This window comes from Hyaena hyaena, unplaced genomic scaffold, assembly GCF_003009895.1.
Source record: "Hyaena hyaena isolate Hyena2069 unplaced genomic scaffold, ASM300989v1 scaffold_315, whole genome shotgun sequence".
NCBI classification, from domain to species: domain Eukaryota; kingdom Metazoa; phylum Chordata; class Mammalia; order Carnivora; family Hyaenidae; genus Hyaena; species Hyaena hyaena.
Genome location: NW_024080948.1, coordinates 1,887,675 through 1,904,803, shown reverse-complemented (window position 1 = coordinate 1,904,803; position 17,129 = coordinate 1,887,675). Strand labels below are relative to the sequence as shown.

The following is a 17,129-nucleotide window of genomic DNA, read 5'->3' as shown; positions in this document are numbered from 1 at the left end:
GGTTTTCTTCCTGGGTGGACCTAGCTCTCTACCTTCTTGCTGAGGCTATGTCTCCTCAGCTGGAAATAGGGTAATAAAATCATCATATCTAGATTTGCTGTGAAAATTATAGAAGATACTGTGGACGAAGTGCTTAGCACACTGACCAGTACTCTATAAGCAGATATGTATGGATACATCTCAACAAAGAGAGGTAAAGTCAGGACTTACAAGTTTACATAACAGTTCTGGCTTCTCAACCCTGGCCAAGAAAAAAAGCCACATGCTCCATGGTCAGGAGGACCACCAGTGCCCTGCAATAGAAGAGGCTACAGAAAGTGGGAAATGAGCTAACTTGATCATCAATCCACACAGAGAGGAGCCTCCTGTGTGCCAGCCACCAACACAATAATGAGGATGGTCCAATGCCACCAAAGGACCATGCTAATGCTCTCCCAGAACATGGAAACAGGCTTTAAAAAGACAAGAGAGGGCATGAGATGGTCACACTGACATAAAGATGGCCATACTGACATAAAGATGGCTCTGGCCTCTTTATGAAATGAACTGAGCTGAAATGCCAGGACAGCCCAGTGACCAAATGGGTGGAGGGTGCCAAGCATGGGTCTGATTCAGTGGGGTGATTTCATTCTGATTGGGCAAAACGACCAGCTGGAAACTGGCCAGAGGGCACAGGTAAGCATATTGGCTACTCTGTACCACAAGTTTTACCATCTATAAAATAAGGATATACCCTCCTTCTCAGGGTTGTGTAGAGAATTTAGAGCAGCTAATGTCCACTTACTCTCCGCAAAGGGGTTGGCATATGGAAAGCTCATACGAACAAGAACAGTGCTCTATATTAGCAGACCAAAAGCTGGGAGACACCTTGGCCACCATTGGAGCAACAACTTTTGTAGCTGGATCATTCAAAATTCTTGAATTCCCCAGCTGGTAACTGAGATGTCTCCAAGGGTATTTGAGAAAGGAAGCCTGGCAGGAGGATGTGGACCACAGAGGTAAGGCTGTTGGCAGGACTTGACCTGTACTCAAAGACTGCCACTAGCCTGTGAACATCTTTATGCAAAGTTGAAAAACATGTGGGAAAAAAACAAGACTTTGCCATATGATAGAACATTGTGTGATGAATACAATATACAGACTAGAATATCAACAATGTGAGTGGCACCTTTCCACAAGAGCGAGAACTCTTGTAGGTGCATGTCCAATACAAACATACTGGCACCCCTATGGTCCACTGGGAGCATGGTCTCTAAAAGAACTTGCTTTTGCAGATATCAGTCGCCAAGATGCTGACCCTCTGGGCCCTCGTCATCACACTGACCGTCCAGGCAAGAGCACTTAACGTGCTGCCTCCATCTTTACTAGAGGGAAATCTCCCTCAATTACCTCTTGAGGTCACCAAAACAGTTCCTCTCACTCCGCCACTTGGACCACTGCTCAGAGGTGCCCCAAAAGGCTCTCCATCTACGAAACTTCCAAGCAGGACCCCAGGAGGCAGGTGTCTACCAGTGGCCAGGTACTTCATGTCTAGCAGCAAACTCGAGGAATGTAAGTAAAAATTGGTTCACCTGCTCACCTTTGACTTTCCACCTCCTCACACACACTTCTCATTGCCAAGGCCAAAAGCTAATCACACCTTCAATCAGGAGAAGGCATCACAATCACCTTGGGAGCTTGTTAACAAACCAGCTGCCTGGGCTCCACTCCCACACATTGTGATACAGCAGTATTGCAGTGGGCCTGAAAACCTGGTTTTCTAATAAGCTCCAAGATGATGTGAAGCTACGTGTCTGTAGTCCAAACATGGGGAAGGACTGGTCAAAGCAACCCTGGAGAAGGGAGCTCTTGGATCCAGCCAAATGTCTGGCTACCTGCCTTTTATGTGACCCTTATCACCTGTACACTGCCAGGACCCCTCACGGCTTCCCAATGCTGGGCCCCACAGCTCATCCCAAACACCCACAGGTGCTTAGAGCATCAACCTGGTTGACAAGGAGCCAAGAAATGGGAAGTCCAAGTCCACTACCAAACCCCCTGACCAGATTTGCTCTCTCCAAACTCCCTCTCACACCGTTCTTGAGTCTCAGCCTCCTCTTCAAAGAGATGTGGAATTCTGTCCTCTGGCAGTCTCTCAGGGCCAGAGAGCAGAGGAGATCAGGAATTACAAGGCTTGGCAAAGAAAACTCTCCTTGGGGACCAAGAAGGGAGTAGGACTCATAGCAAATGAAGGCCATTAGGAAAGTCCACAAAGCCCCCTGCAACAGCCTTCTGCAGCCAGCCCTCCACAGTGACAGGACGAGGTGGCAGAGGGGGAATTGGTCCCTACCATGTCTAGACCACAGTGCCCAGACCCACAGCTCACACATCCACTGCTTTGCGTCTTTAGAAACATTCCCTCCACTCTGCCCACCATCTTGCCTTATGACAAGGCATTTGAAATACACAGAACAGCTCAGACAGTGGTAAATAATAATAATAATAGTTGTATATCCAACAAACAGTGATTTGGTGGTGGTGGTTGTTAATTTTGTCAGACATACAAAAAAAAATACATATACACAGCAAATACTCTTGCACCCACACCTGAAATTAAGGAATAAAGTCCAGCCATAGGGCTGAGGGCCCCAGGGCTCCTGCAGGGGTGCCTCCCTCTCCCCCTATTTCCTCCCCCACCCCGGAAGAGACCTTGGGTCTGATTATTCTTCCCTTGCCATTTCTCTATATGTTGTGACAGGCAGCTATTCCTTACCGCACTACATGTTATAAAGTTTTCCCAAAAAATTGAGGCACTGCCTCTCAATCTTGTTTCTGAGTTAACTGATCCATGTTGTAATGAGAAAGACTTTCCATTCGTTTTCACCATGGTATTTTACTGAATGAATCCTGCACAATTTATGCATCTATTCGATTTCTGTTCTGTCTCATTCTGTGCTGCTCCAACAATACTGACCTGAACACCCTTGTATGGGTCTCTTGATGTTCGTGTGCAAGAGATTCCCTAGAGCATAAACCCATGATGGGGGTGTACCCACATCACTCTACACAGACAAAGTCTCTCCAGAGTGTAGGACCCCAAGCATGCGAAGCGGCAGCAAGGCTCCAAAAACTAAAGTCCACCAGCTCAGCAGGGCTGGTACTGGTGGGCTTCCTTCTGCTACTCTTTCTGGGATAGGAATGTTGTCCTTTAGTCCAATTAAGATCTTTGCTGAGGTAGGCAGGTTGACCACCATCCAGATGTAATAGCTTCTCTTCTGAGTTCTTTCCTCAGGCCACTGAGAGCAGTATGATAGGACAGGACCCCTGTGACTTCACAGTTTTCCAAGTGGGCTCTTGACCCTCTTTCCTTCCCCACCATCTTCTGGGATCCCACTTCTCCCTGCCCTGCTTGTCTAAAGGGTGGAGGCAAAGACATGGTGAGCACCTCCTCCACCCTGATGATAAAAATGCTGGAGGATCTGTGCTGATGCAGGAGTTCTCTTAGTATGGGCAGCATGTCAAAGGTGGCAAGACCTCCCAATGACCCACAAGGGGAAAATGAGGCCTAGAGAAGAGACTCACATAGAGTCACACAGATGGAGAATAGAGGAGTCAGATCTGTCAGCTCCACCACCTCTTCGCTAGCCACCTCAACCCTACTCAGTACTTAAAACCAGCTCAACATTTGTCCTGTGCCCACTGACCCATGCTGCAGGTTCTATCATGCATTCCTAGACAGGTGCAGAGACTGGGGCTCAGGAAAGAGAATACTCTGCCCCAGGCCACCTCGACTTCAAGGAACAAAGTCTAGACTCAGGGCTACTGGACTAGACTCAGGGCTACTGGGCTCAAGAGCTAAACTAAGTTCTTTCATTCCATGTCAAACCACTTTAAAGTAACGTACTCAACACTAGGTTGGCCTCAGGTAAGCGGTTAATAAATGTTAACTCTTGTAACAGGGAACAGGTTATCTCTGCATCACCAGGCTGTCCTGTAGTGGGCAGTGGCAGGGAGTGATATATCCAGAAGGCATGATATATAGTAGCTAAGGGCCTCACAATTCAGAGGTGCTGGCTCTCCAGCTGAGAAGGTTCCTCTGGCTGAATCATTTGGACAGCCAACAGCAAGATCATGTCTCTTGACCCTTTGCAGATCTAAATGCCACGCTGCCCGCACAGATCAAGAAGATGCTGATGTGTGAGGAGATAAATCTAGCTGGTGTGCTTGGGACAGTGATATCCACATTGTCTAACTCCAACCTACTGTCTATGGTAGACCTCACTTCATCCCTCAGCCTACCTGGAGGTGAACTTCTTGGTGGTATCCTGAACAAGGAAAGTGGTGGCCAGTCCCCAAAGCTCCCACTGCCATCGGTCTCAAAAGCCACTGATGCCCTCAATATCCAAAAGACTCTGGGCAGCCTACTACCCATTGGCGCAGAGAAGAATCCTGTAAAGGGATTGGCCCTTGATCTCCCAAATCTCCCCCTACCCCTGAATGACGTGGTTAGCCAAGCTGGCAAGCTCACAGAATCCACCGAGGGCATGCTGAACAGTGTAGTGCCAGGAGGCATTGGTGATGCAGTCACAGGCCTGCTGGATAATGTTAACATAGAAGAACTCTTGTTGGGGTAAGTGATTACTTGATCCTACGGTCTGGCACAAGAAGAGAGCTGCTGTTTGGGGACACTGAAGTTCAACCTCCAACAATCTCATAGAAAGGGACAATCACATTTTCATGAAGCAATATTCTAGTTCTGTGCTGAAAGGGTGCCCTTTCAGAGGGAAATATGATCAAGATTTCTTCAGCTTATAGAGCAGGGTGGGTAAGGGAGCTAGGGAGTCTTGGGAATGAATGGGTTGGTAAGTTGTTAAATGGCTGCTTCAAGGGTACTTCTGCTGCCCAACCTGATTTGTGGAGCCAGAACTAGCCCATGATGCTGTCACTTTGCAGATTAAATGTTCAAGAAGTGACTGTGGAGAGCATGACATCAACCATGACAGGTGATGGGATCCTCGTATCTACCACAACTACCGCCTTCATAGGTGGAAAAGGGTGAGTCTGTTTCCAAATCAGTCAGCAGGGACAGCATAGTGGGGGTCTTAAGATCCAGGGTCCAAGGGCCAGGCAGAAGCAACACAGAATAAGGTTGGATGATTGAGGGTGGGGCAAACTGGGCACCAGGCACAGCTGTCTATCTCCTCTGTCCCAAAGGACCAATGCAGGAGAATGACCCCATGGAGCCCCATCCTCAAATAGGGTAAGCACAGCCAGAAATCCAGATTTCCATGTGAAATCTGCACAATTTTATACAAGGGCAATGAGGAGAAAAACCACAGAGAATGACATGTATACTGGTATTACGGGAAATGCAGGCTCCAAATAATCTGCACCCTCCAAGAAGAATCAGCCCACTCTTCAAACACTGTCTCAGGCATTTGGAGGGGGGGAGAGATGCAGAGATGATTAAAGTAGATGCATCAGTCATCCACCTAATGGGTAATTAACACACAACTCTATACCAGATGTTGTGCTGGGCACAGAAGGAGTAACGGCATTCCCCTTCCTCAGTGATCATTAACAGGTGGGGGAGGACAGGTTATCAGTGTAGGTCCGAGGCACATAGGAATACATGAGGACAGGCAATCCATATTGGGGAGAAGGCGGCTTCTTGGACTATCACACACATGGCACTAAAACCTCTCACTGAGCAAGCTCCAGCCAAGCACTTAACTGAGGCACTCCAAACTCACTGAACCCTTTTGACAACCTCATCAGAAAAGCAGTCATATTTCTAGACTAGGAAACCAGTTTAGACTACTGAAACCAGGGGTGCCTGGGTGGCTTAGTCGGTTAAGCGACCGACTTTCGCTTGGGTCATGATCTCGCAGTTTGTGGGTTCGAGCCCCGCGTCGGGCTCTGTGCTGACTGCCAGCTCAGAGCCTGGAGCCTGTTTCAGAGTCTGTGACTCCCTCTCTCTCTGACCCTCCCCTGCTCACGCTGTCTCTCTCTCTCTCTCCTAGAAATAAATAAAATATTTTTTAAAAATTAAAAAAAAAAAAAAAAGACTACTGAAACCAGTTACACACAGCTGACAGGGCTCAAACCCAGGCATTCTGCCTCCAGAGCCCATGCTGGTGACCACTACAGTTAGCAATACCATGAAGGGCCATTTGTCTTCCCGAGAACATCTGACTTTAATGATACCTGGCTCTAGTAAATGGTTGGTTTTTCTTATGCTGTAACCCACACAACTCACAGCTGGGGATGGTGGGCACAAAAGTGAACTTGTAACAAGCATCTCATTACAAGTTGGCCTGGTGCCACCAACAAAAGAAGACTTCTTTTTTTTTTTTAATGTTTATTTTTGAGAGAGAGAGAGACAGGGAGTGACTGGGGGAGAGACAGAAAGAGAGGGAGACACAAAATTCAAAGTACGCTCCAAGCTCTGAGCTGTCAGCACAGAGTCCGATGAGGGCCTCGAACCCATGAACTGCGAAATCATGACCTGAGCCAAAGTCAGATGCTTAAATGACTAAGCCACCCAGGTGCCCCAAAAGAAAAGTTCTTAAAGGCTGGTGAGGAGAGTGATGTTATCAATGTCTGAATGCCTTCCATGAGCCAGGCTCTGAATCCTGTATAGAAGAGGAAGGCCAACTTTGAGGCATGCTCACTGGAAAGCACCAAACTTTCCCTTTCTCAAACAGTCTAGACAAACACATGAGGCTGAGTCCCAAAATGCCCACTGCTTGGCCTGAGTGCTATCCTGGTGCCAGGCCTGGTCTCACCTACATATTGCTCTCCACAGACTAGCAGGACCTGTAGTCAGCCTACTGGGATATCAAGTACACAGCGATATAACTCTGAAAATTGGCATTTCCACGAACAATACCCAATGCGTCAACCTCCAAGTCCAGGACAAGGACATCAAGTTCAAGAAAGTGACCCTTCAGCTAGTGGAAACGTATGTGAGACCATTTTTCTCATTTTCTATATCAATACATGCCAGAATGTCCCCATTGATACCACCCTTAGAGAAGAGTTTGGCCACCCAATGAATTGAATGATCAGCTATTGGAGTCCCAGTGAGCAGTCTCTGTTTGGGGATACCCACTATGTTTGAAAACAACCTTCTCTCACTCAGCCTGCATTCTGCTAAGCATATTATTTGTATTTTGTTCTTTTTGGTTAAGCAATACATTCACCTAGATCAAAATTCGAAAGATACAAAAAGCCATACAGTGAAAAGTCTTCCTCCCACCCATGTATATCAGCTGGCTAATACTTCTCCCTGGAAGCAACAAAAGGACCTAGTCTCTTCCATTGGCTTTCAGAGATACTATATCCTATGTACAGTTGTGTGTATGTATACACACACAGAAAGGGGTAAACACCATATATATCATTTTGGACTCTGATTGCTTCACTTTAAAAAAAAATAGCTTGGAATCTGCTGCATCAATATATAAATAGCTTCATTTTTTTTTTATGGCCTTGTATTTCATTATGAAGATGCACTGTAATTTAACAGTCCCTTAACAAGGAATACTTGTGTTTTTCAACTATTAACTTTTGTAACCAACTCCAACTAGTAAGGTGTCAGACAGGTCTATTCACTAACATGAATGAGATTCTGAAGGATAAATCCCTCTACGTGGGGTTGCTGGGTCAGATGTCAGGCATTGGTAATTTTCCCAGAGATCCTTGTAGTATCTTCCTCAATGACTGAAACTGTAGACAAAAGGGCTCAGGTGTTTGTACAAATTAAGAAGCAGGACATCATGCAGCTGTTTCATGAATAGATGGGTTTTCTCCAATGTGTGGGCAAAACCCAGAAATGCAACAATCACATAGTTTTCCACCTATCTTTCCCAGGGTCACAAGTACTTTGCCAGTGCCTCTGCCTTTGGACCAAATCGTTTCTGAAGTGTTGACAGTAGCTATGAAAGAAAATGTAAGTGTTTGGAAAGAGGAGATCACCACCTCAGAGGTCTAGGTCACTGGGGAAAAGTGATTTGGTCCTGATGCTGAGAGAGACTCAAGAAGAGACGGCGGGCCTTCGGGAGTCCCGAATTTAGAGCCATTCTGGCTCTAAAAGACCCCAGCAGCAGGACAGGATAAGGCCTCATGCTGGGAGGGTGAGAGGATAAGTTCTGCCATAGAAAAGCCCAACAAATAGACAGGGAGAAGGGAAAGAGGACGGGGAGGAGGGGAAGATGATCTGGGCTGAGGGGGATGAGGACAGGACTGCGCACTCCCTTGGCAAAACTCATTGGTGGTGATCTCACAGCTTCAAGGAACGGCATCGTGTGACATTGATTTCAGTGATTTCAACGAATGCAAGAACTGTGAGTACAAACACCGGACCTCCCTGGTGCTCATGGGTCAATGGAGGGCTCCTTGGGGATCTCACCACATGACAGACAGGAGAGTGGGCAGCTGTGAGCTACACTACCTTGTGCCTCCAAGGCACTCAAACCCTCCTTAGGACTCTCAGGGCAGAAAGGGTGGCAACTAACTGGCTTCTCTGAACCACTATGGCACATTCTCCAGGACAGAGGAGGGCACAGAGCCCCTTAGAAGTCTGCAGCAGCCCCACCACCCAAATGGTTTGCCAAGTGCATATGTGTGCAGAAATCGGAGTAAGGAGGATCCTAGGCCTCACTCACGCCAGGGAAGCTGAGAAGCAAAGATTCCCTCCAATGTCCTCAAATATATCCGGGAGACAGGAATGGCAGGACATAGTGGGACAGCAGCTGCCAAGACAGCCAAAGCAGGAAACTGGTAACACTTCTCAAGTCCCAGGGTAGATGAAACTGGTGCCTTGGCAGCAAGCTTTTCTCTCTCATTTGTTCTCTTTCCTCCCACCTGCAGCTACTGGCTTGTTCAAGTACAACATTAAAAGTTCCAGGATTTCTGCACAAGGTCTTTCAGTCTTGTACTGTGTAAGTGTTCTTTGTGCTTATGATGGATTCCATAGGAGGGCTGGAGACATCCCTGAATTCACGAAATATATGCTACTTAAAGAACACTTGCATGGGGGAATTCATCTCAAAAATGAGGATTTATGGCTTCTCTTCAACAATCAGAGGTCTGGTGGCCCTAAGCTGGACTGCATCAGGGCCAATCAGCTGTACAGGAGCAGTGCTTCCTCCTTTACAAAAGGTTTCTACTCTCCAGTCTCCACAAACCCCACCACTTCCTACAGACTCCCAACAGAGAGGCTGGGGGGTGGGGGGGGCGGAAGGAGGAGGTCTACTGCTGCCTGTCATCATGCCTGCCCACTGCAGTGCTCAGAGGGGGCTGCTTCGCTCCTCAACATCTCAGCCAGGCCTCCAAAGACATAGAAACTGGTGTTAGTCTCACACGATGACAGGGATTTCTCTGCTTTTCTTTCTCTAGGCTAAAGCCTTCTTTAACAAAAATATAGTCCCTGTACCTGGAAGTCCCCTTCCACCAGATCCTAAAAATGCCAACATTTCTCTAACTCTGTCCCATAAATTACTCAACATTATCATCACACTGAGTGTCAAGCAGAGCTCCACCAAGGTAAGCCTCATCTACATGGCCCCAGCACCATTCTCCTATTTGCGTAAGCCTAGTCTGTCAAACTCTGAGAGAAAGGTAAAAATGCAGTGGGTTCTAGAATATTCTTCCAGAGATAAATATGAGGAAAGGTAGTGGGATACAGCTTTTCTCTTAATGATGATCTTATTAATGGATATTGTGAACACTGAGGCTAGCAGAGAGTAGGGGCAAAGGAGGACAAATGTTTTCTGAGTTCCTGCTTCATACCAAGTACAAAGCCAGGTGTCATTTCATCCTGACAATGGCCCCAGGAGGTAGGAATTCTTGTCCCCATTTTACAGAAAACCAAAGTGAGAGAAGTACCTTACCAACAGTCGGTGTTCATTTGTTTCAGGCCCCAAAGGTGATAGAAGGAATAGAGGCAGTAATAACAAGAAAATAATAATCACTGAGTACTTTCTATGGGCCAGGCTCTGTCTCAGCAATGTACAAGGTTTCCTTAACCAGGTCTCCAGAATGATTAAATGCAGAGTGCTCTGCCAAGAGCATAGAAAGAAATGGGTTTAAGCTGGATAAAGGGTAACAGAAAAGCAAAATTTTATGTGTTAAATACCCTACTGTCCTTCTGAGAAAGGAGATGAGATATAGGAAAATCTCTGGAATCACCCTATCTGCTGTGGTCACAACCACTGCACCAGTACACGCCTAGGTGACCGACACATACTAGAGAGCCAATAAGTATCTGAATAAATGAACTGAATGATACACAGGTATGTCATGAGGTACCGTTCTGCAGCCCTCCTTCTTCTCCATTCTCTAAATAATGACTTCTTTACAACAGACCAATAACATGGCTGCAAGCATCACCAAAATAGCCTACTCCTTCAAGTCAGGCAACCAACTCCAAGTCACCTTCTGGGTTCCTGTGGAAAAGGATGGTGAGAATTTTGCTACTGTGGAAAGGGTAAGTATCGAGTAACAAATCAGGACTGAGCTGTGAGAAGGACCTAATGGGAGCACAAGTTACATGGAAAGGACAGAGCATGAGCGGGGGAGGGGCAAAGAGAGGGAGACACAGATCCAAAGCAGGCTCCAGGCTCTGGACTATCAGCACAGAGCCTGACGTGGGGCCCAAACTCACAGACTGCAAGATTATGACTTGAGCCGAAGTCAGATGCTTAACCAACTGAGGCACCCAGGTGCCCCGTAAGGTACTATTTTTAATGTATATTTGTTTTATATTAATGCAGACCTTAATCATCTCCCATGACAGCAAGATTTCAAAAGACAAACTGATAACAGACTTCAAGATTGTAAGGTACTGTCTAACTACAAAGTCCTCTTGACATGTGTCAGTATAAAAATAAATATCAAGAACCCAATTCAAATCACACGAGAAAAATAATGGAAAAGGCGCTTGGGGCATACCTGCCTAACTACAGGGAAGTCAAAATGGAGTTTTACTCACTTTAAAATTACTTTCTCCTCTGTATTTGACATTTTATAAATGGCCTTGAGAAGTGAGTTAATACCTAAACTCTAGAACTGGTTGATATTTTTTATGTGAAAATAATTTTTCCTTATACTTCTGTTTCCTGACAGCTCTGAAGACATGGTGACACCCTCTGAGACTGTAAGCTGATTCAATTTTGAAAATATCTATATGTGAGAAATTATTTTAATGTCAGATCCTCAGTGACACAGGGACTCTGGAAAGGAAAAGATCACACTTGGTCACAGATGCAGTGTGGCGTAGGACTACATGTTCCAAACCTAAACCCTCTCTGGAGAGCTTCAAACTAGTTCCCAAAGCCATGACTAGAGTCCCACATTCAGTCAGTGAAATAAGGAAGGCCTAAATCCCTGCATTTTTAGTGTTGTGGGTGATTCTGATACACAAGAAGTCCTGGAAGAATGAAACGGTGATCTAGATTCTAATCTTGCCTGGGCTCATGGGAGTTGCTCACAGATATACCCAGTCTCACCCTTCCCGTCAGTAGTTCCCATCAGTAGCCCTTCAGAGTGAGCACATGGATCACCAGATAAGAGCCTGGGAGATGAGGAAGTGGGGAGAGTGAGGGAATGGGCTCCAGGAAATTCCCAGGAAGTCTGCCACCCACATCCTCCTTTAAGATATTTGATCTTGTACATGTTCATGCCTTCATTCAACAAATGTTCGGGGAACACCACAATGTCTCCAGCCCTAGAATACAACATGAAATAGTGATAAGATCCCTGACTCTAACAGTGACCCTCAAATTTAAGTAGGAAAACAGAGACAGATGAAAATCATAAACATATCAGCTAAATCACAAGGAGTCTAGAAGCCACACCCTGGGTGGAGGCATACAACAGGCACCCAGAAGTGAAAAACCTTATGACTATGGGTGACTATGGGGATTGTCTGCATCTCATATGTCAGCCCCAAGATAACGAGGAGTCAGTTGACAGACAGACTCTGGGAGGTGTCACAAGCCCAGTGATCCTTCATCTCATCTTTACCTCTGGACAGCTGTGTAACATGCCAGACTCTGTGCAGGGGAAGGAACGTAGAAAGCATGATTCCTAACCTCATGTAACTACACATCTGCCAGGGGTTACAGACATTTATGCAGAAAGTTGTCAATGTAGCATAAAAATGACAGAGTAGAGAGAGCACTAACTCGGAAGCAGACAGTACGTTCCCTGAGATGATGCCTGAACTTAGCCCTGAAGAAGGAGAAGTTTAGCACAGACCCAAAGTGTGTACCAGATAGAGGAAACAGAACGTGACAAAGGTAGGCATCAAGAAATCATAGGCCTTTTGAAGATGGGAAAGGTAAGCAGAGTGCCAGCAGAGAGAAGCAGATCTGGGAGACCTTTGGAGGGGATGCAAAGGAGGTAGGCTCAGCAACAATCAGTCCTTCCCAACACTGAACTCAGCCTTTGTCTTGAAAGTATACAACTGCATCACTGAGCCTGCAGCAGTGTCTAGAACATAACAGCACCCCATAAACATTTGTTCAAGGAGCCACCTGAGGCATCAAAACCTACTGAAGAGCTCTGGAAAACCCCCAAAGAAGAAGCCTGAGAGATTAACCAACATCCACCTCCCCACATAGCCTTGTCCAGTAATAGATTACTTCCACTAGGAAAAAAACACACATGAGAGGCACCCAAGATGTACTGATAAAAATGTCCCTCCTATCTCTTCCAGGAGGCTGAGGTGCAAGATATATTGCTTCAGGTTGTGAAGAAATGCTTATCTGCCCTTAATGGTATGTGAAATTAATAAACACTTAGGAGCGCCTAGGTAGTTCAGTTGATTAAGTGTCCAACTCTTGATCTCACACAGTCGCGAGATCAAGCCCCATGTCAGGCTCTGTGCTGAGTGTGGAGCCTGCTTAAGATCCTCTCCCTCCCTCCCCCTGAGCTCCTCCCCCACTTGCACACTCTCTCTCTCAAAAAATAAAAATTAATTAATTAAGGGGCACCTGGGTGGCTCAGTCGGTTGGGCATCCAACTCTTGATTTTGGCTTATGTCATGATCTCATGGTTCATGAGATTGAGCTCCACACCAACAATGCAGAGCCTGCTTGGGACTCTCTTCTCTCCTCTCTTTCTCTGCCCCTCCCCCCACTTGCATGCACTCTCTCAAAAGAAATAAACATTTTAAAAAGTAAAATATCTTTTTAAAAAATAATAATGTAAACATTTAGAAGAGTCATAAGAAAGGGACATGGGTGTGAAACCACATTACAGAACGTCCCATGGCACTGAGCACAGTATCATCCAATCACCATCTGGACTGAAAATCACTTCTTTGTTTTCAGATAGGGACTTCAAATCTTGAGATGGCAAAACATGGAAATTAAATCTAAGTGCCTCTTCTACAGGTCCTAATGAAATGTAGCTCAGTGGTAAGGGGTCCTCTTACCACTTGGAGGAAACCTGGACCTGATCACCTAGTCACACAGATGCTGGAGTTTGAGAAACTCGAGACTGAGATCATAAATGTCACAACCATCAAGAGATGATGGTACAAAATGCCATCTGTACATATTTGTGGTGAACTCTAGAGGGGTTCAAAATAGTGCAAATGACACCAAAACAGCAGAGTCTTCTTCTTCAGCTAGTGAAGGCAGACATGCCTAGATGTCTCTTAATACTGATTCTCTGTGCATAGAATACCCATTTGGTTTCCAGTTAGTTCTAGGGTCTTTTCTGATCTTTGTAAGCTCACCCTTACACACACACAAGTCTAAGAAACTGTCTGAAATCTGTCCATTGAATGGGCAGGGGAGAGATTTCTCCTAGATCTGTGCACTGATCAGAGATCCCACCGGCTGACTGTGGCTAAAACAATCCAGCCTGGTCATTGTTTCTTTCAACTCATCACATTTTCTCTCCTTCTTTATTTTATTTTTTTAATTTTTATTTATTTCTAGGAGAGAGAGAGAGACAGCGTGAGCAGGGGAGGGTCAGAGAGAGAGGGAGATACAGACTCTGAAATAGGCTCCAGGCTCTGAGCTGGCAGTCAGCACAGAGCCCAACGCGGGGCTCGAACCCACGAACTGCGAGATCATGACCTAAGCAAAAGTCGGACGCTTAACCGACTAAGCCACCCAGGCGCCCCACTCTCCTTCTTTATTTTAGAACTGACAAGTGCATGGAATGTTCCACCAGGACTAACCTCAACTCCTCTAAACAATGTCAAGGTTACAGTACTTAAATCGGTAAGAGAGAAATTCCAATATTATCCTTTTGCACTAAGGTCTACTCTGCACTTCAATCTTCACAGGAATGAATGGGGCCAGTGGGCCTTAACCTCAGTCTGTTCCAGGCTGTCTTACTGGCTCCAACTAATCTCCCCATTCTCCTAGGCAGATTCATTGCCTACCTTAGTCACAAGTCCTAACACTGTGACACTCTTGGTTATGTATAATCAAATAATCTATCCACTGTCCCCATGAGGACTCTAATACTTTTCTGAATATGCCTCAATCATTTCTTTGGAAACATCTTTGCCACCCTCACTCAAATTTCCCCCTTCTTCCCATCTATCTAATCCTAAACCCAGAGAAAATTTCAAACAGAACTTGCCTCCTAAAAGACAGGTAAAAGAATGGGATTTATTTAAATGTCACCAGGAAAACGGTAAATTATGAGGATGGAACTAGGAAACATATATGACAGTAAAGAAGTTTAAATCTCCATCACCCTTAGATATTCCATTCATGATAAACATGCTTATCAAGTACATAATCTAACCAAGACAAATTCTTCTATTTTGGCTCAAACCTCAGAAGTTATATATTCAGGTTTTCACTTAACCTCCAAATTTCCCTGAATCTGTGGCCAAATCAATTATTAGAGTACAGAGTGGAGTAAATCAGCATTTGCCTCAATGCTGGTTTTCCACCTCCTGCTCTTACACTCCATGGTTCTGAGTGGCCTTGGACATATCACTTAGTGTCCCAAACTCAGTCTTGAGTCAAAGGATTGAATTAGATGAATATCAACTGTGTTCCAGCTACAAATGATAGCCCAACCAGAACTGGTTTATGCAACAACAATAAATTATAAGTAATGGCCTGATTATAAGTGGCCTCATTCACCGACGACGACACCAGAATCTATCTCTTGCCTCTACTATTTCTGGTGGGCTCTGTTTTGGTTGTACCTGGAGGTCTCCACCTTCCAGGAGCTTTACTTTCCATTTCCTTCTGGAAGAGCTCAAACAATGACATGAAAATAACCTCTGGGTCTCTCACTAACCGGACTTGTTCCATATCTCCAACCCTGAATGAAGCAAGTGCTATGGGCAGGGGGGGATGGAGTGCACTGGTAGCTTAGCCCAGGCCTGCAGTGAGCTTATATACTTAAAAGTATATAATTAAGTTGTCTCTTATCTCCTCACAGAACGATCTTCAGGCAGCAAACTAAACCCAGCACTTGATGCCAGAGAATTTTCCAGAATGAAAGCATTCTAAAACTTCTCTAAGAAATATTGAGCCAAGGACATCCTTATCAATAAAGGAGCCAAGTAGAATAGTGTTCTGAACATGTCAACTATTCTTTGGAATCTCACCAACAATATCTTGAATTAACAAGTGCAAGAAAAGCAAGAATCCAGGGATTTTTGGCATTTTGTAATCACTTCTTTAATAATTAACCTGTTTTCATGCAAAAAAAAAAAAAAAAGACTCATTTGTCTTCAATTCATACAAATAGGAATTTCATCTTAGGCTTATAATTAGTAAAAGACCTACCTACCAGGGACCTAAAAATTAATAGTATGAATGAGGAGGCAACAAAACTCAGGCTTAATTTATCTAGGGCACTAAGGGACAATCCTGACAATAATTAAGACTTTTCTTCCTGTATCTCTGCTCTCCCCTCTCCGACTCCAAATGCTTTCTTTTGCCCATTGGCCCAACATGAAAATCACAAAGGGGATAGAATCCAATTTCCCCCATCATCTCATGCTAAACAGAGGGGCACAGTCCAAATCCTAAAAGCTAGATGGCAAAGGGCAGGTAAGAGCCTGACAATACCATGACCAGGGCAGCAAATGATCTAGGTCCCAGTTCAGTAACTATACACCATGCCAAGTGGCTGGGAGAGGAAAGCTAAGCTAAACTCCTTTTAAAGAGACCAATAAATGCAAAGAATGACAGAAAAGTAAGGAAAAGGGATACTGAGAAACAGAACTGTGATCTCTACACCAGGCAAAGACCATCCCTTGTGCTCAGTGTCTGTTCTGGAGACAAAAGAACTCAGATTGTAGACACAAAGATAGATAGGAGAAGCAGGGCCAGATACAGGACTCACCTCACAGCAAGGAGCAGCACCCCTATAAAATAAAGGCCAAATCACATTACTACCTTCGGCCTTTTGCCCAAATCTTAGGCCTTGATTTCTCCCCAGGTCATACTTCCATACTCAGTCCCATCTTGGTAAATGACAAAACAATCCACTCAGGTTCCCTAGCCAGACATCTGGAATCATTCTTGATTCCTCTCTCTTTCACCAGCAGACTAAGTCCTATCGGTTGTGCCTCAAGAACACCTCTCCCATCTGTTTGCTTCTATCACCATCCTAGTCCAAGTCATCATCATCATTCACCAGGGCAACTGTTCTCTCTGCTTCTGCCCTTGCCACCTACAATCCATTCTCCACCTGGGAGCCAGAGTGCTCTTTATAAAACCTATCCTCCCTACTTAAAAACTTTTCAACCACTGGTGAGTATATGGAAAAATCGGAACCCTCATGCATTACAAGTAGGAAAGTAAAAATGGTTCGATCTCTGTGAAAAACAGGTTGGCTGTTCCTTAAAAACTTAAACATAAAATTTACATATGACTCAGTAATTCCACTCCTAGGTATATGCCCAAAAGAACTGAAAACAAGTGTTCAAACAAATGCTGCACATGATTGTTCATAGCAGCCCTGCTCACAATGGCCAAAATATTTGAACAACTCAACATGTGAGATGTTCAAATGTTCATCTATAGATGAATTGATAAACAAATGTGGTATGTATACACACACACATACACACACGCAGAAGCACGCACAAAGAAATATGCTTCAGCCATAAAAAGAAATGAAATAATCATATATGCTAGAACATAAGTCAA

At 45.0% G+C, this 17,129-nt stretch overlaps 1 protein-coding gene across 1 annotated transcript; it reads left to right on the top strand.

The window, feature by feature from the left end:
- Positions 1 to 1,289: 1,289 nt before the first annotated feature.
- On the top strand, positions 1,290 to 15,432 carry LOC120242775 (vomeromodulin-like). Its single transcript, XM_039248702.1, has 14 exons — positions 1,290 to 1,551; positions 4,132 to 4,609; positions 4,933 to 5,034; positions 6,788 to 6,943; positions 7,855 to 7,933; positions 8,270 to 8,327; positions 8,854 to 8,924; positions 9,382 to 9,528; positions 10,349 to 10,471; positions 10,758 to 10,825; positions 11,110 to 11,140; positions 12,704 to 12,764; positions 14,143 to 14,222; positions 15,409 to 15,432. Exons 1-14 carry the CDS (start codon positions 1,290 to 1,292, stop codon positions 15,430 to 15,432), a joined length of 1,740 nt encoding a protein of 579 aa, XP_039104633.1.
- The last annotated feature ends 1,697 nt before the right edge of the window (positions 15,433 to 17,129 follow it).